The 25,539-nt window shown below is 37.4% G+C and overlaps 2 protein-coding genes across 3 annotated transcripts in view; one reads left to right on the plus strand and one right to left on the minus strand.

The window, feature by feature from the left end:
* PATE2 (prostate and testis expressed 2) overlaps positions 1-25,539 on the minus strand; it is a 197,119-nt gene that overhangs the window by 97,364 nt on the left and 74,216 nt on the right. The gene's annotated exons all lie outside the window — the stretch shown is intronic.
* On the plus strand, positions 3,744-7,185 carry PATE3 (prostate and testis expressed 3). The gene is made up of 3 exons (XM_063783582.1): positions 3,744-3,792; positions 4,974-5,096; positions 6,065-7,185. The coding sequence occupies exons 1-3, from the start codon at positions 3,744-3,746 to the stop codon at positions 6,187-6,189; spliced, it is 297 nt and encodes a 98-aa protein (XP_063639652.1). The 3' UTR covers positions 6,190-7,185.

Below are 25,539 nucleotides of genomic sequence, written 5' to 3' on the forward strand. Positions count from 1 at the left end.
GAGCAAACTATCGCAAGGACAGAAAATCAAACACCATACGTTCTCACTCATAGGTGGGAATTGAACAATGAGAACACTTGGACACAGGGTGGGGAACATCACACACCAGGGCCTGTTGTGGGGTGGGGAGAGAGGGGAGGGAGAGCATTAGGAGATATACCTAATGTAAATGACGAGTTAATGGGTGCAGCACACCAACATATATACATGGCACATGTATACATATGTAACAAATCTGCATGTTGTGCACATGTACCCTAGAACTTAAAGTACAATTTAAAAAATCAACTATTCTATTTAAGAAGGAAAGTGAATAATAAATTGTCCCTTTGTTGCCGTCCACAAACCATTTCTAACATAGATTACTAGAATTTGCTGATCACATGGAGCATCTTTCATTTAGCAAGCTAGTAAAATGTATAAGAAGCCACAAGAAAAGGGTTTTGTAAAACAGCAAAACTGTATTTCAAAATGTGCCATTTTTTTTTTTCAAATCGAGCTTTCTTATCAGGAAAATAACCCACATCCTGAGATGCATTTCTAGCACATGCAGAAATAAGATGCTCTTTCATTTTATCTGGCCTCACACTTCCATTCACAAGAATGTTTTCACAGAAATAAAACCAGGATGACCTTTGTGTCCTAACAAGTTCAAAGATGCAAATAAAATCATTTAATTCCTGATCTTTCACTTATTTCTGTTGGTAACAAAGTCTCAGGCACTGCTAATACTCATAGTTTGTTGACAATATTCAGTAGAAAAAGAAATTATTCACATCAATTAGAAGTTAATAAAAAATAAAAATATACATTTATCTATTAGAGTTCATGGACTCCATGAAACTAAGAGGACACTAGACCCATAATGGTAAACCTTGCTCAGGAATGGAGGTAAGGAGCTAACAAAAATCTGATACTTGCAAGTATAAAATCAGTCCATAAATGTTCTGAAAGAGCTTTTTGCAACTTTTTATTATTCATTGTGATTTTTCATCTGAAGCATCATATTAAGAGCAATGTGGTGAATGAAACGTGAATTTTTGTGACACTGATCTAGGCTTGAACCCCAGCTTTGCTCCTTGATATACACTTCACCACCATGTTGTCACCAGGGCTCCATGAGACAATCTACATAGAAGGGCCCAGCCTTGTGCATGGCACATAGTAAGCATTCAATACATGTTGGTTTTGTTTCTTTTTCCTTCACCTCACTCTCCACCAGCAACTGGAGGTAGGAAGGACTGGATGTATACTCTAGGTGTTTTTCCTGGGCCCTGCAAGTAGGCACTCCTCCACCAGATATTTTTAAAGGGCCATTATCTCCTGCTCTGTTCCTCGTATACACTCTGAAAAACCAATGCTGCCCCTGGGAACCCAGGAACAAAGCAGCCTGATCCCTGACTCTATGCCAAAGTCCATTTCCCTAAAATAAAAGGCAGCACTTAGAAAGACAAGTTCACGGGACTGCTCATCTGTGCTATCACCAAGATCTCAGTCACCCACCCTGGAGCCAAGAGAGCCAAGAAAGACCATGAACATGAAGACACGATGTTCTCGTTCCTCCTCCTCACAGCAGAACAAAGAGCATCTATTCAGAGTGGAGGGCTTTCTAGGCATGGGGGCACATCAATTTGGGTGCTGTGGCCAATGGCAGTGGCATCACAGATAGTGGTATCATGTGCCAAGCAGAGTGCTAGGAACTTCAGAATAACAGAACCTGCTACCCATTTTCATGACGTATGTCGTGGAACCACAGAATGTTAAAGTTCTAAAGGGCCCTTAAAATGATTAAAATCTGATATTACAGATAAATGATTTGCTGAAGACACAATGAGTTATCTAGTGATCAGGCACAGGTCTCCAGACTCTCAGGAAAATGCTATTTCCATTATGCCACACTACCTCTATTAATAGTTTCTAACACCTTCTTCTCTCCTACCCCATGATAAATGAAGAAAGAAATTATTTTCAAGAGAAAATGTGATGGATGAGGTACTGTGGGAGGCTGAGAAGTAGGTCAGAGGACTCCAACATTTGGGTAGAGTTGCAAAATTCTACAATCTTAACTGGAAATAATCAGTACAATGGAGATTCAAAACACAATTGGCCTTTCAGAAGGCACCTGCCAAGGAGAACCTTGAAGGAAGAAGAAAAAAACTCCACCGCAGTTTAACCTAGAATGTCTGCTTCTTTTGCTCTGATTCTAGTGCTGCTCCCTCTCTCTATTTTCTTATGTTTTATATTTACTTTTATAGATTCAGGGAGTGCATACACAGGCTTATGATATGGACAGATAGTCAAATGGTAAAGTTTGGGCATCTAGTGCACTCATCACCTGAAGAGTGAACATTATACCCAGCAGGTAATTTTTAAATAGAGGATAAAGCAGAGGAAACAAGTGACAAATGAAATACCCTAATAACTTGGTAAGCCCAGGCTCCAAAGGCTCAGAAGTTTGTCTTCTTGATAAGCCTGGGAATGTTCTCAAAAATGCTATCCAGTGTTCAACACCCTCTTCTAAAATATGGCAGAGTAGAAAACTAGATCCAAAGGCCTCACAACCTTACTCTCCATTCTGGAATCTATTATTTCAAAGGAACCAGCTCCCTCATGTGTAAGTCTCTAAGACTTCTTGCTCTCTTCTTAGGCAAAGGTGGGCTCCATATTCTGTTTGTTCATAGAGAAGAAACATTGTAAATTTTGTGACACTTAACATAAGATCATATTTTACCCAATCTTCATCTGATGTCTAAAAAATGTCAGACTCAATATATTTCAATGATCATATCATTCCTACAACTAAAGAACATGTTGTTAAATCAGTTTAATATGGAATACTTCTAGTATCTCTAACCAAGCACCATCAGCCATTGGGCTGGTGGTTTAGGAGACTTAGAATGCCAGGAGTGGTCATGGTTTTCTAGTACTTTACCCATAGTGAATCTTAACTGAGTTAGCTTTCATAAAGATAGACATCTAAATCATGAACAAAAAACTAGCCAGATTCAAAATATAAATTTGCTAAAGATCAAGTCATGGAATAATTCTAGAGAGGATTTAATGGCTCCACAAAGTAAACAGTTGCTGGCCTTGAAGGACAGATTTCTTGTAAGTAGAAGAGTTCTCGACTGAGAATCAAACGTTCTAGGTGGAAGGTCAAGCTTGGTCACAGACTATATATCTTTTCCTCTCTCACTCTCTGGTTTCTTACCCATAATGTGAGGAGCCAGGTGAGCTTGTCTGCCTTATTCATTGCTTGGTCTTACTCATGTAACTGTGTTGCATATACAATTTCTCAACAAATATTTGTTGAATGTATGAATAAATCTCAGAGAGGCATTGAATCACGGTGGTGAAACGTGGACTCTAGAATTAGGAAGTCATACTTTGAGTAACAGCACTATCTCACTGGATATGTGACCTGGGGTAAGCTTCTGGAACCTCAACAAGCCTCAGTTTCCTCCTCTTGAAATTGGGATAAGAATAATAATATCAAAAGTATATGTTTTTAAAAAGGTTAGCTCCATGCAAACCTCAACATTTATTAATTTTCTTTTTTCTCTGCCTTGAGGAGGACAGCCAATGAACTTGAGCTCCAAGAGGAAACCTTGTGTGACAGGCTCTCCCTAGGCATGAATAATCACTAGCCTCTGACGAAGAAGAAAGTTTTCTCTCTGGAGCCTAAAGACCTGTGCTTGCAGCCCCTGGCTTCTTTTTCCTGCACAAGGGATTTCCGGGTCAGGATGAACAAACACTTCTTGTTCCTCTTCCTCCTTTACTGCCTCATTGCGGGTGAGTCCTGGACCTGAGGGGTATACTTGAGAGACAGGATCTAGGGAGCTCCAGGGAAACTACATGTGTAGCATGCGTCCATGCAGGGCTGAGCTTTGGCCACTTTTATGAGCCAGGGGAAGCCAGCCTCCAGAATGCTCCTCTGCCTTCCCTGACAACTCTTCCATCCTTTTCAGCCTCCTGCCATTCTCCTCCAGGTGGGTAGGCCTCTGTCCTGCCCTTTTAACTCATTTTCTCCCTCTGTCCCTACCATTCCCCATAATCCCAAGCCCTGGCAAGATTTTCCTTAGGACATCCTTTTTATTTGTAAACCTATATCCCATTTGTTGATGGAGCTGGTCAGTCTATAATGAATAATTTTCAGTTTATTTTAGGAGTGAACAATGGCTTTTGATACCCTTTTCAGAGACTTTATATTACAACAAGTAATTCTATGAGAGGAAGTACTGAATGCTCTGGAATCAGATTTTTTTCATGGTTTGTAGTTACGGTCTCAAAATCTCTGTACCTTTGGTTGCTCATTCAAGAAATGGGGACAATGGTGCCTGCTTACAAGGCTTTTGTGAGGATTAAATCAGATGCAACTTGAGAGAACATGGCCCAAATGGGACGCTCAATCATTGCTACTTTCCTTTCTCATTCAGGTGCACTAGGGAAATTTTTTTAAATTAAACCTGTATTTTGAATAGCTCACCCCGCAGAACCTCATAAAAGTGTCACTTATGGTACTATTATTGATGATGCCTTTATGTAGATTCAGATTGAAGCTCAAAAGAACAGAATATATCACCTAACGATAGTAACAATAGCTTTGGTGAAATGTTTTAAAGCCCTCACCCTCCTTATCACACCCATATCTCTAGTAGGCCAGGCTAGCATTCATAGCACCATTTTTAAGCTAGAGAAGTCAATGACATGGAAGCTAACTTTTTGCTTAAAGTTATCCAGGTTAAAAGGGCTGAAGTTGGGGTCAGAATCCTTTGGTGACATTTTCTTTTTATTCCTCTGAAATGAGGAGTTGATAAGAGCTCCAACTGTTTACCGCCTAAATACCCCAACCAGTAGCTCTTCATCTGCCTGCCCCCTCCACTATTCATTCCCCACCTCCATCTGAATATTTCTAACTCCATCCCAAGTCCCTGCTTTTGCCTAGTCTCACACCATCTCTATGCTCTCTCCAGCAGTGACATCACTTCAGTGCGTAACATGCCACCTTCGCACACGGACAGACCGCTGTAGAAGAGGCTTTGGTGTTTGTACTGCTCAGAAGGACGAGGCATGCATGCTCTTAAGGATTTACCAGCGTAAGTTAGAGGGTCAGGGAAGGTGTTGTAAGATTCTTAGAATTCTTAGGATAGTGTTTCAGCAATTTCACATCTCAAGAGAAGAACCAATGCAGAATGCCCCTGAGCACAGGTGGTAGCACAGGTCCCTGTGCATTCAGACAGAAGATAATTTGGGTCAATGAGACAGGAGGGAGAACTTGGGGATTCTATATTTCCAAGAAAACTGACCAAACAGATTTTTTTTTGATAATCGACACATAACAATTGTTCATATTTATGAGTATATGTGATTTTTCATACAAGCCTTCAATGTGTAATGATCAAATCAGGGTAACTGGATATTCATCAACTCAAACGTTTATCATTTCTTTGTATTGAGAACATTCCATATGTTCTCTTCTAGCTATTTTGAAATATACAATAAAGAAAATATGGTATATACACACAATAGAATATTATTCAACCATAAAAATAAATGAAATTCTGTCCTTTGCAGAAACACAGGTGAGCCTGGAGGTCATTATATTAAATGAAATAAGCAGGCCCAGAAAGACAAATATCCCATGTTCTTAATCATGTATAGGAGCTAAAGAATAAGTTAATGTCATGGAGGTAGAGACTAGAGTGGTGGTTACCAAAGGCTGAGAAGAGTGGTGGAAGGAGAGGATGAAGACAGGCTGGTTAATGACTAAACAGATTTTGACTTTGAAGACACTAAATCACTAGTTGCTAATCTTCTAGCAAGAGAGAAAAATGAAGCAGCTACATAGAGTTGAGGATTTTCAGGGACCTCAGGCAAACAAGCCCTGCAGCTGATCAGTGGCCTCTGTATCTCCCTGCCTGGGTGCTTTTAGGGAGTATAAGCTGGGAAGCCATTCCTCAACCTACCCTGATTAAATTTTCACCAACAGAACTAGTGCTGGGTTTGACTCACCTTGGAGAGCTTAAATCAAATGCTTATTTTCTGTGGTTCTTTCCTATTTTAGGCAATACTCTCCAGATATCATACATGGTGTGTCAGAAATTCTGCAGAGACATGACATTTGATCTCAGGAATCGGACTTATGTTCATACATGCTGCAACTACAATTACTGTAACTTTAAACTCTAAGATGTTTGCCCTCCTGAAGTCTCGCTTTGGAATGTCCCCAATGTTGCTCATCCTTCACACTCTGCTGGCCCTTGCTTCCCTTCCGTGTCTGTCCTGACAATACCCCTGCCCTCTCATTAACCTAAGAAGACTAAACTAGTGTGATCCTTTCTGGTGTCTTCAGCTTGGCTTCTCCCTCAGTCAGAGAATAGTGGTTCTGAACAATGGATTTCTTCTATTATTGGGATTATTGGCATGGCCATATTCCAAGAAACCTGCCCCAAGAGTTCCTGTACAGTAAAATTTAAAGCAGGAACATTCTAGAATCTTAATTTGCTTAACTAGTTCAGGTACACTAGAAAGCCTTCAGCTAAAAATTCACAATATTTTTATCTAAAATTCCCATGTATCCGGAGAATGACTAAGCAGAAATAGCAATTAAATGGATGATGGATACTGAAGATTTTTCTCTACGGACACCAAGTTATTTCTACCAGCAGGCAGTGCCCACTTCAAATTCAACCATTGTGATTTTCTTGCCATTTACAAACTACATCCTTACACTGTTGTTAGGAGATAGCAAACAAGGATCTTCCCGGCCTCTGTGACATTCACCGAGCTCTCACACAGCCACTGCTACTCCTATCGAGATGTACATTCAAGGTACATCAGAACTCTCATTTCTTCCCCTTCCTTTCCTAAACCTTCTCTCTTCCTTTCCCCCTTTGCCATTCACCTTTACTATCACCTCCCACCTCCATTATCACCTCCCCATTGCCACACAACCTCTCCCTGTAGAGGCAGGAGGTCCTTCGAAGCTTTGCCCCATGCGTCAGATGGCACCTGAGGCATATAACCTAGGGTGGGCTGCCTTTCAGGATCCCTCATCAAAGGGAGTCAAACATAGTCAAGATACCATCTACCCTGTACAGCTTTCTTGAGACTTGGGGGCCTGGGTCAAAGAGATTTGTCTGTCGCTTGCTGCCCATCTTTAAGTAATAAACCGACTTCACATAACTTGTGTGTTGGTGTGTTCTGTCTCATTGAACTCAGACAAATAGGTAACTAAAGCATGATGGACCTAAATAGTAGCCCAAGATATAGTGGGACTCCTGTTTCTGGTGATGGGCAGAGTGCTGATTACTGTTATTCTCCAGGAAGTGGGAGTCCTTGCTTGGGATTGGTAATTAGCATTGCACTTCTATATTCATGAAATAATTGTAACTGTTCTGGAACTTATTATAAGTGAAATCACACAGAAACTATTCACTTAAACCTGGTTTCTTTTACCCACCATAATACTGTTTTAATTTTTAAATTTTTAATTTTTGTAGGTACATAGTTGGTGTACGTATCTATGGGGTACCTGAGATATTCTGACAAAGGCATGCAAAGCACAATAATCACATCATGGAGAATGTCATTTATCCTTTGTGTTACAAACAATTCAAAAAACCATTTAATTATATTCTTTTTTTTTTTTCTTTGAGACGGGCGGAGTCTGTCTCTATCGCGAGGCTAGAGTGCAGTGGCGCGATCTGGGCTCACTGCAAGCTCCGCCTCCCGGGTTCACGCCATTCTTCTGCCTCAGCCTCCCGAGTAGCTGGGACTACAGGCGTCTGCCATCACGCCTGGCTAATTTTTCTATTTTTAGTAGAGACGGGGTTTCACCATGTTAGCCAGGATGGTCTCGATCTCCTGACCTTGTGATCCACCCGCCTCGGCCTCCCAAAGTGCTGGGATTACAGGTGTGAGTCACTGTGCCCTGCCAATTATATTCTTTCAGTTATTTTTAAATGCACAATTAAGTTATTATTAACTATAGTTGCCTGTTGTGCTATCAAATACTAAATATCATTCATCATTTTTATTTTTTTGTACCCAATAACCATCACAACCTCCCCTCCAGTCCCCCACTATCATTCCGAACCTCTAGTCACCATCCTTCTAATCTCTATGTTCATGATGAATTCAACTGTTTTGATTTTTAGATCCCACAAATAAGTGAGAACATGTGATGTTTGTCTTTCTCTGCCTGACTTGACTTAACATAATGACCTCCAGTTCCATTCATTGTTGTCATTGTTGCAAATGAATGGATCTCACTTTTTTTATGGCTAAATAGTACTCGCTTGTGTATATGTACCGCATTTTCTCTATCCATTTATCTATTGGTGGAAAATTAGCTTGCTTCCAAATTTTGGCTATTCGGAAGAGTGCTGCAACAGAGTGCAGATATCTCTTCAATGTGCTGATTTTCTCTCTTTTAAGTATATACCCAGCAGTGGGACTGCTGGATCATACGGTGGCTCTATTTTTAGTTTCTTGAGAAACCTCCAAACTGTTCTCCATAGTGGTTGTACTAATTTACATTCCCATCAACAGTGTGTGAGGGTTCCCTTTTCTCCACATCCATGCCAGCATTTGTTATTGTCTGTCTTTTGGATATAAGCCATTTTAACTGGGATAAGGTATCTCATTGTAGTTTTGATTTGCATTTCTCTGATGATCAATGATGTTCAGAACACTTTCATATGTCTGTTTTCCATTTGCATGTCTTCTTCTGAGAAATGTCTATTCAAATCTTTTGCCCATTTTTGACTGGATTATTAGATTTCTTCCTATAAAGTTGTTTGAGCTCTGTATATATCCTGGTCATTATTCTCTTGTCAGATGGGTAATTTGCAAATATTTTCTCCCATTCTGTGGGTTGTCGCTTCACTTTGTTAACTGTTTCCTTTGCTATGCAGAAGTTTACATTGATGTTTTCCCATTTGTCCATTTTTCCTTTGATTATCTGTGCTTATGTGGTATTGCTTAAGAAATTTTTGCCCGGAACAATGTCCTGGAGAGTTTCCTAAAAGTTTTCTTACATTCTTTTAATGGTTAAAGTTTTTAATCCATTTTGATTTGATTTGTGTATACGGTGAGAGGTAGTGGTCAAGTTTCATTCTTTTGCATATGGATATCCAGTTTTCCCAGCGCCATTTGTTGAAGAGTCTGTCTTTTCCCCAGTGTATGTTCTTGGCACCTTTGTCAAAAATAAGTTTGCTGTATGTGTGTGGATTTGTTTCTGAATTCTCTATTCTGTTCTGTGTTCTATGTATTCTGTTCTATTCTGTTATAAGTCTATGTGTCTGTTTTTATGCCAGTACCATGCTGTTTTGGTGAGTATAGCTCTGTACTATAATTTGAAGTCAGGTAATGTGATTCCTCCAGTTTTGTTCTTTTTGTTCAGAATACCTTTGGATATTCTGGGTCTTCTGTGATTCCATGTAAATTTTAGTATTGTTTTTCTATTTTGGTAAAGAATGTCATTGGTATTTTGATAAAAATTGCATTGAATCTGTAGAATGTTTTGGGTAGTATGGACATTTTAACACTATTGATTCTTATAATTCATGAACATGAAATATAATTTAATTTTTTAATATCTTCTTCAATTTCTTTCATCAGTGTTTTATAATTTTTGTTGTAGAGATATTTCACTTCTTTGGTTAAGTTCATACCTAAGTATTTAATTTTTTTCTGTGGCTATTATAAATTGGATTTCTTTCTTGGTTCCTTTCTCAGAATGTTTGCTATTGGCATACATAAATGTTACTAATTTTTGAATGTGGATTTTGTATTCTGCAACTTTACTGAGTGTGTTTATCAGTTCTATTTTTCAGTGGAGTCTTTAGGTTTTTCTTACTATAAGATCATATCATCTGCAAACAAGGACAATTTGAATTCTTCCTTTCCAATTTGGATGCCCTTTATTTTCTTCTCTTGTCTGACTGCGCTAGCTAGAAATTCCAGTACTATGTTGAATAACAGAGGTGAAAATGGGCATTCTAGATCTAAGAGGAAAGACCTTCTGTTTTTTTTTTTTATTTTTTATGATATTAGCTGTGGGTCTGTCATATATGGTTTTTATTATGTTGAGTTATTTTCATTCTGTACACAGTTTTTTGAGGGCTTTGAACATGAAGGGATGTTGAACTTTATTAGATGCTTTTTAGCATCAGTTGAAAACATCATATTTTTTTGTCCTTCATTCTGTGGATATGGTGTATCACACTGATTGATTTGCATATGTTGAACCATCCTTGCATCTCTAGGATAAATCCCACTTGGTCATGATGAATGATCCTTTTAATGTATTGTTGACTTAGGTTTGCTGGTATTTTGTTTGGGATATTTGCACCAATATTCATCAGTGATATTTACCCACAGTTTTATTTTTTTGATGTGTCTTTGTCTGGTTCTGGTATCAGGTAATACTGGCTTCGTAGAATAAGTTTGAAAGGATTCCCTTCTCCTGTTTCTCAGAATAGTTTGAGTAGAATTGACATTAGTTCTTCTTTAAATGTTTAGTAGAACTCAGCAGTACCACCATCAGGTCCTGGGCTTTTTTTAACTGAGTGACTCTTAATTACTGTTTTGGTCTTGTTACTTTTTACTGGTTTCTTCAGGTTTTGAATTTCTTCATGTTTGAATCTTTGCAGGTTGTATGTGCTTAGGAATTCGTTCATTTTCTCTAGATTTTCCAGTTTATTGGCATATAATTGCTCATAGTACCTACTAATGATCCTTGGAATTTCTCTGGTATCAGTTGTAATGTCTCCTTTTTCATCTCTAGTTTTAAGTATTTGGGTCTTCCCTCTTTTTTTTTTAGTCTGGATAAAGGTTTGTCAATTTTGTTTATCTTTTTTAAGAAACCAGCTTTTGGTTTCATTGATCTCTTGTATTGTTTTCCATCATTTCAAATTCATTTATTTCTGCTCTGATCATTATTTCTTTTCATCTACTAATTTTGAGCTTGGTTTGCTCTTGCTTTTCTAGTTCTTTAAGATGCATCATTAGGTCATTTATTTGAAGTTTTTTTCTTTTTTGATGCAGACACTTATAGCTGTAAGTTCACCTCTTAGTACTGCTTTCACTGTATTCCATAGGTTTTGGTATATTATCTTTCTATTATCATTTGTTTCAAGACATTTCTCAATTTCTCAATTTTTTCATTGATCCACTGGTCATTTGGGAGTATATTGTTTAATTTCCATGTGTTTGTATAGTTTTCAAAATTCCTCCCGTTATTGATTTCTAGTTTTATTCCTTTTTGCTCAGAGATGATGTTTGGCATTATTTCAACTTTTTTGAATGTTTTAAGACTTGTTTTGTGACCTACAATAGGACGTATCCTTGAGAATGATTCATGTGCTGAGGAGAAGAAGTGTATTCTGCACCTGTTGGATGATACGTTTTGTAAATATCTATTAGGTACATTTGTTCTATAGTGCAGATAAAGTCTGATGTTTCTTTGTTGATTTTCTGTTTTGATGATCTGTCCAATGCTGAAAGAGGGATGTTGAAGTATTCAGCTATGATTTTATTGAGATATTTTTCTTTAGCTCTAATAACATTTGCTTTATATATTTCATGCTCCAGGACTCTGTCTTGGTCTGTAAAGTCATCACTAAAAAATCTGCATCCAGACATATTGGAGCTCCATTGTATGTGATTTCTTTCTTTTCTCTTGCTGCTTTTAAGATCCATGCTTTATCCTTGGCCTTTGGGAATTTGGGTTAAATCCACTTAGTGTTCTATCACTTTCTTGTACTTCAATATTAATATCTTTCTCTAGGTTTGGGAAGTTCTCTGATATTATCCATTTGAATAAACTTTCTATCACTGTCTCTTTTTCTACCTCCTCTTTAAGGTCAATAACTCTTAGATTTGCCCTTTTGAGGTTGTCTTCTACATCTTATAGGCATGCTTCATTCTTTTTTTTTTTTTTTTTGCATTCTGAGCCCATGCTGCTTTATTGCTAAAAAATATATATACACAGGTGCAGAGTTTCCACCTCTTTTAACAGCTCCTTTTTACATCAAAGAATTCAGTTTCTTTTTCAAAACCCCCAAAGATGCATAGATTAAAAAGCAAGCTGCCTTTTGTAATACTTCAAATAATATTCAATGAAATTCTTTTTAACATTATACTCCAATGGTGCAATGGAGAATATGGAGGATAGCAAATAAACACAGTGAGCAACTCTTATTCTTACAAGGCAGTAAGTAAAGTATAATGTGAAGGACAGTCTAAGATAATCTTTCTGGTTATAATAGATGGGTGGTTTTAAGACAAGTGCCAAGACCGTTACTGTTTAATGATTGATGATAATGTATTACCAGGGTATCTTTCTTACTCCTTAGAGAAAAATACTTTTTCACTGATGGAATAACATATCATCACCAAAGGAGAAAAAAACCTGAAAACTGTCAGTAACTAAGATACCTATTCTGACTTTAAAGAAGGTATAGGAGTTCATGGAGAAATCCTTCTTTTTTATTCTTTTCTTCTTTTGTCCCCTCTGACTGTGAATTTTCAAATAGCTTGTCTTCAAGATTACTAATTCTTTCTTCTGTTTGATCAATTCTGCTATTAAGAGACTCTGATGCATTCTTTAAAATGTCCATTGCATTTTTCAACTCTAGAACTTCTAATTGATTTTTAAATTATTTCTGTCTCTTTGTTAAAGATGTCTAATAGAATTTTGAATTTCTTCTCTCTGTTATCTTGAATTTCTTTGAGTTTCCTCAAAACCACTATTATTTGGGAGAAACTGGCCAAACACAGTGGCTACAGGACCCAAGCAAGTCTGAAAGCCAATAGGGCAGGCATTAAACCTTAAAGTTCCAAAACAATCTCCTTTGACTCCATGTCTCCCAAGGCCTTAGGCAGCTCTGACCCTGTGGCTTTGCAGGGTACAGCCCCCCTCCCAGCTGCTTTCACAAGCTGGTGTTGAGTGTCTATGGCTTTTCCAGGCACCGGTGCAAGTTGTCAGTGGATCTACCATTCTGGAGTGTGGAGGATGGTGGCCTTCTTCTCACAGCTCTATTAGGCAGTGCCCCAGTAGGGACTCTGTGTTGTGGCTCCAACTCCATATTTCCCCTCTGCATTGCCCTAGCAGAGGTTCTCCATGAGGGTTCCACCCCTGAAATACACCTCTGCCTGGACATCATGCATTTCCATATCTTCTCTGAAATCTAGGCAGAGGATCCCAAACCTCAATTCTTGACTTCTGTGCACCTGCCAGACCAACACCACGTGGAAGCTACCAAGGCTTAGGGCTTGAACCCTCTGAAGCCATGGCCCGAGCTGTAACTTGTCCCCTTTAGCCACAACTGGAGCAGCTGGGATGCAGTGCACACAGCAGGGGTCCCTAGACCCGCCCCCAGGAAACTACTTTTCCCGCCTAAGCCTCTGGGCCTGTGATGGGAGGGGCTGCCATGAAGGGTTCTTACATGCCCTGGAGACATTTTTCCCTTTGTCTTGGAGATTACCTTTTGGTTTCTCATTACTCATGCAAATTTCTGCAGCCAGATTGAATTTCTCCCCAGGATTTTTTTTTAATCACATCATCAGGTTGCCAATTTTCCAAACTTTTATGCTCTGCTTCCTCTTGAATGTTTTGCCACTTAGGAATTTCTTCAGCCAGATGCCCTAAATCATCTCTCTGAACTTCCAAGTTCCACAGATCTCTAGGGCAGAGGCACAATGCTGCCAGTTTCTTTGTATAGCAAGAGTGACTTTTACTCCAGTTCCCACAAGTTTCTCATCTCCATCTGAGACTACTTCAGCCTGGACTTTATTGTCCATATCCCTATCAGCATTTTGATCAAAGCCATTTAACAAGTCTCTAGGAAGTTCCAAACTTTCCCACATTTTCCTGCCTTCTTCTGAGCCCTCCAAACTGTTCTAAACTCTGCCTGTTACCCAATTCCAAAGTCGCTTCCACATTTTTGGGTATCTTTACAGCAATGCCTCACTACCTGGTACCAATTTACTGTGTTAGTCTGTTCTCATGCTGCTAATAAAGACATACCTGAGACTGGGTAATTTACAAAGGAAAGAGATTTAATTGACTCACAGTTCTGCAGGGCTGATCAGCCTCAGGAAACTTACAATCATGGCAGAAGGGGAAGCAAACAGGTTCTTCTTCTCCTTCTTTGTGTGGTGGCAACAAGGAAAAGTGCAGACTGAAGCGGGGAAAAAGCCCCTTATAAAACCATCAGACCTCAGGTTAACTCACTCACTATCATGAGAACAGCATGGAGGTAACTGCCCCCATGATTCAGTTACCTCCCACTGGGTACCTCCCACAACACGTGGTGATTATGAGAACTACAATTCAAGATAAGATTTCGGTGGAGACACAGCCAAACCATATCAGTCATGATCAATGATATTTTAATGTGTTGTTGAATTCAGTTTGCTAGTATTTTCTTGAAGTTTTTTTTAATAAATATTCATCAGATATGTGAGCCAGTAGTTTTGTTTTTCTGATATGTCTTTCTCTGGTTTGGTATTAGGATAATACTGGCCTCATAGAATGAGTTTGGATGTATTCCCTCCTCCACTATTTTTTGGAATAGTTTGAGTAGGATTGGTATTAGTTCTTTAAATGTTTGGTAGAATTCAGTAGTAAAAATGTTGATTTCATTACTTATTGGTCTGTTCAGGTTTTGGATTTCTTCTGATTCAATTTGGTTGGTTGTATGTATCTAGGAATTTGTCCATTTCTTGTAGAGTTTCCAATTTATTGGTATATAGTTCCTCCTATTAGCCACTGATGATCCTTTCATTCTCTGCAGTGTCAGTTCTAATGTCTTCTTTTTCATTTCCAATTTTATTTATTTGAATCTTCTCTCTTTTTTCTTAGTCTGACTAAAGGCTTGTCAATTTTGTTTAACTTTTCAAAAAAACCAACTTTTTGTTTCATGAATCTTTTGTATTTTTTAATTTCAATTTCATTTATTTCTACTCTGGTCTTTATTATTTCTCTTCTTCTGCTAATTTTGGGTTTGGTTTGCTCTTGTCTTTCTAATTCTTTAAGATGCATTGTTAGTTTGTTCATTTGAAGGTTTTTTAAAGGTAGGCACTTACAGCTATAAACTTCTGTCTTAGTACTGCTTTTGCTATATCCCATAGGTTTTGGTATATTGTGTTTCCATTCTATTTGTCTCAAGAAATTTTTCAATTTTCTTCTTAATTTCTTCATTGACCCACTGGTCATTTAGGTGCAATTCAGGAGCATATTGTTTAATTTCCATGTATTTGTATAGTTTCCAATGTTCCTCTTCTTACTGATTTCTAGTTTTATTCCATTATGGTCAGAGAAGATGCTTGCCATTATTTCATTTTTTAAAAATGTTTTATGGCTTGTTTTGGAACCTAACATATGATGAGAATGATCCATGTGCTGAGAAGATCAATGTGTATTCTGCAACTCTTGGATGAAGTGTTCTGTTAATATTTACTAGATTCGTTGGTCTGTAGTGCATATTAAGTCTTATGTTTCTTTGTTGATTTTCTATCTGGGAGATCTGTCCGGTGGTGAAAGTGGGGTGTTAAAGTCTGCAGTTATTATTGTATTGAAGTCTATCTCTCTTTTTAACTCTAATAATATTTCCTTTATATATCTGAGTGCTCCAGTGTTCCGTGTATACATATTTAAAATTATTATAGCCTCTTGCAGACTTGACCTCTTTATCATTATGTAGTGATATAATGATATCACTTCTTCTTTGCCTCTTCTAGTTTTTATCTTGAAATCTAACTTGTCTTATATAAGTACAGCAACTCCTGCTTTTTTTTGGTTTTCATTGGCATGGAATATCTTTTTTCATCTCTTCATTTTCAGTCTATGTGTGTCTCTGTAGGTGAAGTATGTTTCTTGCAGGCAACAGATCAATGAGTCTTGTATTTTCATCCACTCAGCCAGTCTGCGCCTTTTGATCAGAGAGTTTAGTCCATTTACATTCAATGTTATTATTGATAAGTAAGGACTTATTCCTGCCATTTTGTTATTTTTTTTCTGGCTTTTTTTTGGTCTTCTCTTTATTCTTTATTTCCTTTCTGTCTTCCTCTAGTGAAGGTGACTTTCTCTGGTGATATGATTTAGTTTCTTTCTTGCTTTTTATATATTTTAGTTTCTATTTTGCTACACCTTTTCTTCTGATTTTTTTTGTGTTTTTTTTTGTCTACTATTTTAAGTTGGGTGTATTGGTTATTTCTTTTTTCTTTTTATGTATATTTAATACTATGAATTTTTCTCTGAAAAATGCCTTAGCTATATTTTATAATTTCTGATATTTTATGTTTCCCTATACTTGCTATTAAAAAATTCTGCATTTTTGTCTTAAATTTTTCTGTTGATGTAAGAGTTGCTAAATAGTATGTTGCTACATTTCCAGCTTGCAGTGCTTTTTTGGATTGGTTTTCAGCATCTAGTTTATTGCACTGTAGTAAGTGAATATTGCTTATGTTAATTCTATTTTTGGAAGTTATCAAGTATTTCTTTGAGGCATTGCAAAGGTTTCTCAAGTTCAGATATTTGAAAGAACCACCAGACTTCATAGAACACACTTATTCTCTGTGGAACATATAAATTCATAGAGCATACTTAATAAGGTCTTTATTTAAAGATAAAACACTGCAGCAAATGAAACAGTGCAGACAAATACTGGGAGATCTGAGAGAAATCCCATGCACAAATTCTGCAGTCCTTTTTTTGCACAGAGACTGCACTCTGTCTTTGGACTGTGCAATCACAATCTGTGTGGGGAATCTTGGTTTCAGGAAACATCAAAGAGTTACAACATTTCAGTCAGACAAGACGAATAAATTCCAGAGATCTATTGTACAGCATAGTAACTATTGCTAATGATAATGTATTTTATACTTACGAACTGCTAAAAGTAGACCTTAAATGTTCTAATGACAAAACATAACAAGTATATGAGGCAGATATGTTAATTTGATTTAACCATTTCACAATTTATATATATATCCAAATATCATATTGTACTATCTTCCTATCTTTCTTCATGATGTGATTTTTTGTAGTGATATGCCTTGATCCCTTTATCTTTTTCTCTGTGTGTGTGTTTGTGTGTGTGTGTGTGTGTGTGTGTGTGTGTATCTACTACAGACTTTTTCTTCCTGGTTACCACAAGGCTTACATAAAACATATTATCATTAGAACAGCCTATTTTAATCAGATGAAATCTGAACTAGCTGCATAAAAAAACTCTACACTTTACCTTCTTCTTCCCTCACATTATATTTTATTGATGCACAATTTACATCTTTTATATATTGTTTACTAATTAACAAATTATTGTACTTATAGTTGTTTTTAATGTCATTGTCTTTTAACTTTTTACTAGAGTTAAAACTGATTTATGCACTACCAATACAGTATTAAAGTATTCTGAATTTGACTATATTCTTACTTTTATAGTGAGATTTATACTCTCATATGTTTTTATGATGTTAGAATCCTTCTCTTTCAATTTAAGGCATTCTCTTTAGCACTTTTTCTAGGGCAGGTCTACTGGTGATAAACTCCCACAGCTTTTGTTTCTGGGAAAGTCTTTATCTCCCCTTCATTTCTGAAGGACAGTTTTGCTGAGTATAGTATCCTTGGTTGACAAGTATTTTTTTCTTTCAGCATTTTAAATATATCATCCCACTCTCTCCTGGCCTGCAAGTTTTCCGCTGAGACTATCACTAATAGTCTTACAAAGGATCCCTTCTATATGATGAGTTTATTTTCTCTGAATGCTTTCAAAATTTTCTCTTTGTCTTTTACTTGAGAATTTGATTACAATGTGGTCATAGAAGGTTTTTTGTATTTAAACCTTTGTTCTTTGGGATTTGTGGATCTGATGTTCATTTACTTCTCCAGATTTGTGAAGCTTTCTATCATTATTTCTTTAAAAAAAAAAAAAAGGCTTTCCATCTTTTTCTCGTGCTCTGCTTTCTAGGACTCCCATAACATGTGAATTAATATCCTTGCCAGTGTCCTATATGTCCTGTAGGCTTTCTGCATTCTTTTTAATTCCTTTTTCTTTTTGTTTTTCTGATTAGGTAATTTCAAATGACCTGTCTTCAAGATTACCAATTATTTATTCAGCTTGATTGAGTCTGCTATTGAAGCTCTCAATTCAACTTTTTATTTCAGTCATTGTATTCTTCAGTTCTAGAATTTGTGTTTGGTTCTTTTTAAAGGTTTTTATCTCAGTTGAAATTCTCATCTTGTTCATGTATTGGGTTTTCCTGATTTTGTTTAGTTCTGTGTTCTCTTGTAACTCAGTTTTTTAAAGATAATGATTTTAAATTATTTGTCAGACAGTTCATAGATCTCCATTACTTTAGGGTCATATACTGACACTTCTTTTTTTTCCCTTTGCTGGTGTTATTATTATTCTTTCATGATTCTTGTGGCCTTATGTTGGTGTTTGTACATTTGAAGAACTATGCACTTCTTCCAGTCTTTACAGACTGGCTTTGGCCAGTAAAGCCCTTTACCAGTTAACACATATAAGGATTCTAGGTATGCTGCCTGGCAGGGTCTATGAGCAGGCTTATTACATGAGTCCTCAGGAGAGCTGGTTGGTGCCTAGGTTAGCAAGTGGAAGATCTTGGTGCCGGGTTGGTGCCTGGGTTATCAAGTGGAAGATCTTAGTGCCTGAGTCCAAGAGAGCTGGCCTAACAATGAGGTGAGCCAGGTGCCTGGGTCCACAGGAATTGGCCTTGTCCTGAGTCTGCTGGCCTTATGCCAGGGTCCACTGGGGCATGCCCAGTGCCTGGGTCTACAGGCACGGGACTGGAGCCTAGGTTCATGGAGGCCATTCTAGCACTGGAGTGGGCAATAAGCCTAAGCCCATAGTGGTGGATCTAGGTTCTGATCTGAAGGTATCATCTTGAAATCTGGTCTGGAAGGGTGATCCTGGAGACTAGGTTCATGTGGACCAGTCCAGTGCTGAGGTCTCAAGTGGCCTTATACCCTGGATCCACTGAAGCAGGCCTGGAACTTGGTGCCACTGAAAGCTAGGGCTATAGGAGTCAGCCTGGCATTGGAGTGGACCTGGAGCCTGAGCCTGTGGGAGCTTGTATAGAGCCTGAGTCCACAGGGGCTAATATGGCATTGGGGCAAACCTGGAGCATGGGGTTGCAGGTGGTAGCCTGGAGTCTGGGTCTGCAGGGAGTAGCCTGAGTCCTGAGGCCACAAGGGAAAGTCTATAGTCTGGATGTTGGGGGACAGACTGATGGTTGGCTCTGTGGGTGCAAACCTGGAGCATAGGTCCATGGGGGCTGACCCAGAGCCTGAAGCCATGGAGGAGAGCCTGATACTGGGGTTGACGGGGGTAGGGGGAGTGGCTCATACAAGGTCTGCGGTGACACTGGGTGTTTATTTCACTCTCTTTACCCCATGCAGAGGGTATCTCTCTCCATGTTGTACTGCCTGGGCTTGGGGGAGGGGTGATATGGGTAATGCGATACTATTCTTCCTACTCTCTTCAATCCATCTTTTCTTATTTGTGTACTCCACTAAGGTTCTATAATCTCTCACCTGAATTCCTTAGCTCTTGTCAAGGTGTTTTCATGGATGGATAGTTGTTTAAATTGATGCTTTTGCAAGTGGTGATCATTTGAGCGTCCTATATGGTCATCTTGCTAGTCACTTTTCCATTAGGTTCTTTTTAATACATTCTATTTCTCTGTTAAAATTATTTATATTTTCATTTTGCCCATTTTTTTCTCTCATTTAATATATCTTAGTAGTTATTTTAAAGTCATCATGTTATAATTTCAACATCTGGTCTGCTTCTATTACCTATTTTTTCCTGCTTCTTCATATGTCACATAAATTCTTATTATATTCCCAACATTGTAGAAAGCATTATCTTCCCCTAGAGAGAGCACACTCCTTTCTTTGTGAAGCGATACATGGAGGAATTCATCACCAAGATCACATCAGATTTGAGCAGGGTCAGGACTATTTTGAAGCTTTGGTTGGTTTAAGTTCAAAAAGTCTCTCTGTCTATGGGAAACCTGTTCTTCTATTAACTGTGAAAAGTCTTGGCAGATATCTTTAAAGTTCCTGTTCATCTCTGCTCGCCTTAGAAGGGGGTCTTCCTTTCTGGAATTTGAGTTTCTTTTTATTCTGAATCCACATACCTCTCATATCATTTTAAAATATTTGACTATTTATACAAAAAATTAGCTGGGCGTGGTGGTGTGTGCCTGTAATCTCAGTTACTCAGGAGGCTGAGGCAGAAGAATCATTTGAACACAGGAGGCAAAGGTTGCAGTGAGCCGAGATTGTGCCACCGCACTCCAGCCTGGTTGACAGAGCGAGAGTCTGTCTCAAAAACATAATAATAATAAATATTTGACTATTATTTTATCCACCTTTCTGGTTATTTCAAAGGCATGCATTGTTTCCAACAACTCTCCACATTATAACCCAGAGCCAGAAGTCACAGTATTCATTTCTGAAACGTTTTCTACAAGTATTTTCAAACATATCTCTTACAGTGTTTTTTTTTGTTTTCTAGCCATCTCCATTCTAAGCTTTTCTATATATTTTTCTCAAATTGTATTTAACACAGCCAAACTCTAAGCTAAATCATATACTTTAGATTGATTATAGTTTGATTGAAGAGTTACTGTTTCTAATACTACAAAGAATGTCTTTTTTCTGAACTACTTGCTTATGATACAAGTTAATAATACAATGCCTCATTATTTCTGAACTCTTTCCTATGTGTTCCCTAAAAACAGAGATATTTTTTCTTATAACCACAATACAATCATCACAATCACAAAATTAGTATTGACAAATTACTATCATGTAATCCACAGACCCCATCCAAGTTTTATCAATTTCCCAGTAATATTTTTCATAGCAAAATAATTCAATCTAGGATCATGATATTGCATTTATTTGCAAAGTCTCTTTAGTCTCCTCTAATCTGGAATAGGTTCACAGTCTTATTTTCATGGCTTTAATACTTTTAAAATTATAAGCTGGTATTTTATATAATTCCCCTCAAATTGGGCCTGCACAACATGTCCGCATGATTAGATACAGATAATAGCTCTTTGACAATTTCGCCGAAGTGGTGCTGTGTTCTCAGTGCATTCTATCTAGGCGCACATAATTTTATCTCTTTACTAGTGATGTTAATTAATTACAATTAAAATTATTTATCTTCTATAAAATTACTCATTTTCCCTTTGTAATTGCTAACTATTTTCTGGTGAGGTTCTCAGACTTTGTGAATGTCCCAGTATCTTTCCATTTTCACCAACAAGTTTTATCACTTACTAGTTTTATCATCTGTTAACACTAATAAGTTAGTGATAATCTTAGCATTTTTGCCTGAATTAATGAATTATTTCTTAGCATTTTTGTCAGATGGTGATTTTCCAATTTCAATACTCCGTCAGTGTTTATTAGATGGAATCTAATTTATTAGCTGGCAATCTACTGTAAGGAAAAGTTTTCTCCTCTCCTTATTTACCTATTTGATTACATAAGTATAATCATTCCTATTTTGTTCAATGAGTCATATTGATTATAACATTTATTTTGATGCTCAATTTTGGCCAGAGTCCCTTTAAGCTTGATTCAATATCCTTTCAGCATTTCCACCATTCTTTGAACACTTCCTTATTTCAGCCCTGGCCTAAATATTCCAGGCTCATTTTGTATTTTCCCTGCAAGGAGCCCTACCTACTTCTTCTTAATGGGAAAGGATATTTAGAAACGAAAATACAGGTGCTAGGTGTGCCCATTGCTATTGTGGTGTTACTGCTCTATGTCCACTCCATGTTCAAAGCTAGATAATACATGTACATATAGAAACATTATATTCTCGGCCAGGTGCGGTGGCTCATGCCTGTAATCCCAGCACTTTGGGAGGCTGAGGTGGGTGGATCACAAGGTCAGGAGACCGAGACCATCCTGGCTAACACAGTGAAACCACGTCTCTACCAAAAATACAAAAAATTAGCCAGGCATGGTGGTGGGTGCCTGTAGTCCCAGCTACTCGGGAGGCTGAGGCAGGAGAATGGCATGAACCTGGGAGGTGGAGCTTGCAGTGAGCCGAGATCGCGCCACTGCACTCCAGCCTGGGCATCTCAAAAAAAAACAAAAAACAAAAAACAAAAAAAGAAACATTATATTCTCTGATAATCTCAGTCTTTATACCCAGCTCAATTTTGTTTCTACTAACAGTTCCTTTCTTCCTAAGGATCAAGCTCTATTTTGTGAAAGGAATTTTAGTGACATATTTCCATATATCTGAGATATCCAAGGGCTTGGGGAACCCTGGTTCCCTGATTTTGTCTATGGCATGTTCCCTTTGCTATCCTAGTGTTACACGTTTTTGTAAAAGGGTTTACAGAGCTTCATAAACTATACTGCTGCCTCCAATATGTCCTAATTGAAAGTTCAGAGTACTATGTTGATAGCTCTAAGCAAAGCCTTTTAAAATTAACCCAAGAATTCTAAGGCAGTCAACTTCAGCCTTCATGACTCACAGCCTCTTTTCAGTTGCTGTTCACAGCAATTGGGAGTTGTTTCCCCTGACTGAGGGCCAGGACGCAGGGTAACCTGGCATTAAAAACACAATATATAAGCAAATAGTACACTAAAAGCCCAGACTAATATATTTCATGTGACACAACTGCACTTGTATCCATAAATCCACACACACACACAAATTTTTGTGATGGTGTCTCACTGTCACCCAGGCTGGAGTACAGTAGTACAATCACAACTCACTGCAGACTCAATCTCCTGGGCTCAAGCTATCCTTCCACCTCAGCCTCTCAAGTAGCTGGGACTACAGTGCATGCCATCATGCCCAGTTAATTTTTGTATTTTTTGTAGAGATCGGGCTTCATCATATTGTTCAGGTTGGTCTTTAACTCTTGAGCTCAAGCAATTCACCCGCCTTGGCCTCCCAAAGTGCTGGGATTACAGGCATGAGCCACCAGGCCCGGCCAAGAGAAAAAAAAAATAAGAAAAGTAAAAATAAAATTTTCAATTAATTATGGATCATTTAAATTATACACAGAGAAGGGCAGAGCAAGATGGTAGAAAAGAAGCCTACAGCATTTGTCCCTCTAGTAGGATCACCAAATTTTAACAACTACATGCACACAGAAAAGCACCATCACAAGAACAAAAATCAGGTTGTTCGAACAATCACAGTACCTGGTTTTAACTTTATATCACTGAAAGAGGCATTAGAGAGGGTAGAAGAGGCAGCCTTGAATTGCTGAAACTACCATTCTCCCATCCTCTGACAGTGGCCATGTAGCACAGAGAACCTGTGCACTTGGGGGAGTGAGATCGCAGCAACTGGGGGACTTCACATTGAACTCAGTGCTGTCCTGTCACAGAGGAGAGTAAAGCCATGCTGGGCTTAGCCAGCACTTGTGTACAGAGGGAACAATTCGGACCAGCCATAGCCAGAGGGTAATCACCCATCCCAGAAGCTAGAACTTGAGTTTCTCCACAAGCCTTGTCACTCCAAGCCAAAGTGTTTTGGGGTCCTAGGCAAAACTGAAAGGCAGTCTAGGGACACAAGGACTGCACTTCCTAGGGAACTCTGGTGCTGGGCTGGGCTCAGAGCCAGTAAATACCATGAATCATTGCATTTTTAGAACCTACTGCCAGCATCTTCATTCTGTCCATTTAAACTAATTAATCAACCCTGCATGAAAGAATCTACTTTCTATTTCTCAAGATGTTAAAGTATAGTGTTCATCCAAATATTATAAAATTTGGGAGAAATCTCATCATACATATATTGAAAATATTTTTAAATTTATTTGTAGATTTAAATATTTAATTCTACTTATATAAATACAACATTACACAAACTAATGAGCAGTCATAATCCTGGATATCAATAGGGATGAGACCAATCCTGGGATAATATTACATATGTGTGTATATAATTATAAGCTAAAAAAATACATATCATAGTGTCTGTAGAGTCTAATACATAGGATGGCTAAAATCATTTTTAGAACGTAAAACTAAAGTCAACCAATAATAATTCAGGGATTCATTATTGTTATTTCATAACATTATTTTTGTTAAGAAAACTACAGTGATGATCTCAAACTCTTATCTCTCCTTAACATTTTTTGTTACAGGGCTGTGCCAATCGATTAAAAACAATCAGCTTTTATCAATGAGTACGTAGAATACGAGGTGATATTTGAATATTTTTGAGGACTGGGCATCCCTCACATGCTGTCTTAATTCATTTTCTATCGCTGCAACAGAACTGGGTAATTTATAGTGAACAGAAATGTATTCAGCTCATGGTTCTGGAGTTATCTTTGTTATTAATAATTTAATTGCACTCTGGTCTGAGAACACATGTCTATGTGATTTGAGGTCTTTGAAATTTATTGAGATTTTCTTTATGTCCCAAAATGTGGTCTGTTTTTGTGAGTATTCAGTGTGCACTTAGAAAAAAATGTGTCCTGCAGTTGCTAGATTCATATTTTAAATAAGTCAGTTTGGTCAACTTTCTAAGATATGGTCTTCAAAGCATCTGTATCCTTACTTTTTTATTGCTTATTTTATCTATTACTGAGAGAGCATGTAAAAATCTTCAAAAGATAAATTGTCTATTTCTCCTTTTAGTTCTGCCAATTTTTGCTTTTTATATTTTGAGGCTATGTTATTAGGTGCATGGAAGTTTAGAACTGTTATATATTTTTGATAAATTGATCTTTTTATCATCATGAATTACCCATATATTCATCTCTGGTCATGCTTTCAGCCTTTAATGTCTACAGTTTTGCTATGAATATAACTACCAGGTTTTATGATAGTGTTTATATACTGTATTTTTGCAGTCCACTTACATTCAACTTTGGTATCCTTATACTGTGTCTTATGTAAACAGTATATGCTGTTTTTAAAGTTTTAGTCTGTCTCATATTTAAATTGGAATATTTAGCTTATTACTGATATATTCAAGTTTAAATATAACATATTAGTACTTATTATCTATTTATCATACTTATTTGGTGTTTACTGTTCTCTTCCTTCTTGTCTTTTTTTGGATTAAGTATCTTTTTTTTGTTATCCCAGTATCCCCCTTCTCTTTGCTTTGGAATTATCAAATATTTTACTATTTTTCCAATGGTTACTCTTGTTACTTTTCCAATGGTAACTCTCATATAAGTTAGTACTTTTACTGTATCTTGGATAATAAGAGGACCCCAAAATATCTTAACTCCATTTATTTTTCCAAGTAATATTATATTATTGTCATGTATTTTATACATTTCAAACCCCGCAGAACATTATTTTTATACATTAATATTCATGCAGATTTTTCTCATATTTATATTTCTTTAAATTTTTATAGAAATAAACACTGAACCATACATTCTTAATGAAATGAAATTTAGAGATTATTCAAAAATATTTTACTAATTTTTAAAACTTTCTACACAAAGCAATCACCATGTAAGTTTCATCTCTCAGTTGTGCAGTTG

Source organism: Pan troglodytes, chromosome 9, assembly GCF_028858775.2.
Source record: "Pan troglodytes isolate AG18354 chromosome 9, NHGRI_mPanTro3-v2.0_pri, whole genome shotgun sequence".
Taxonomy (NCBI): domain Eukaryota; kingdom Metazoa; phylum Chordata; class Mammalia; order Primates; family Hominidae; genus Pan; species Pan troglodytes.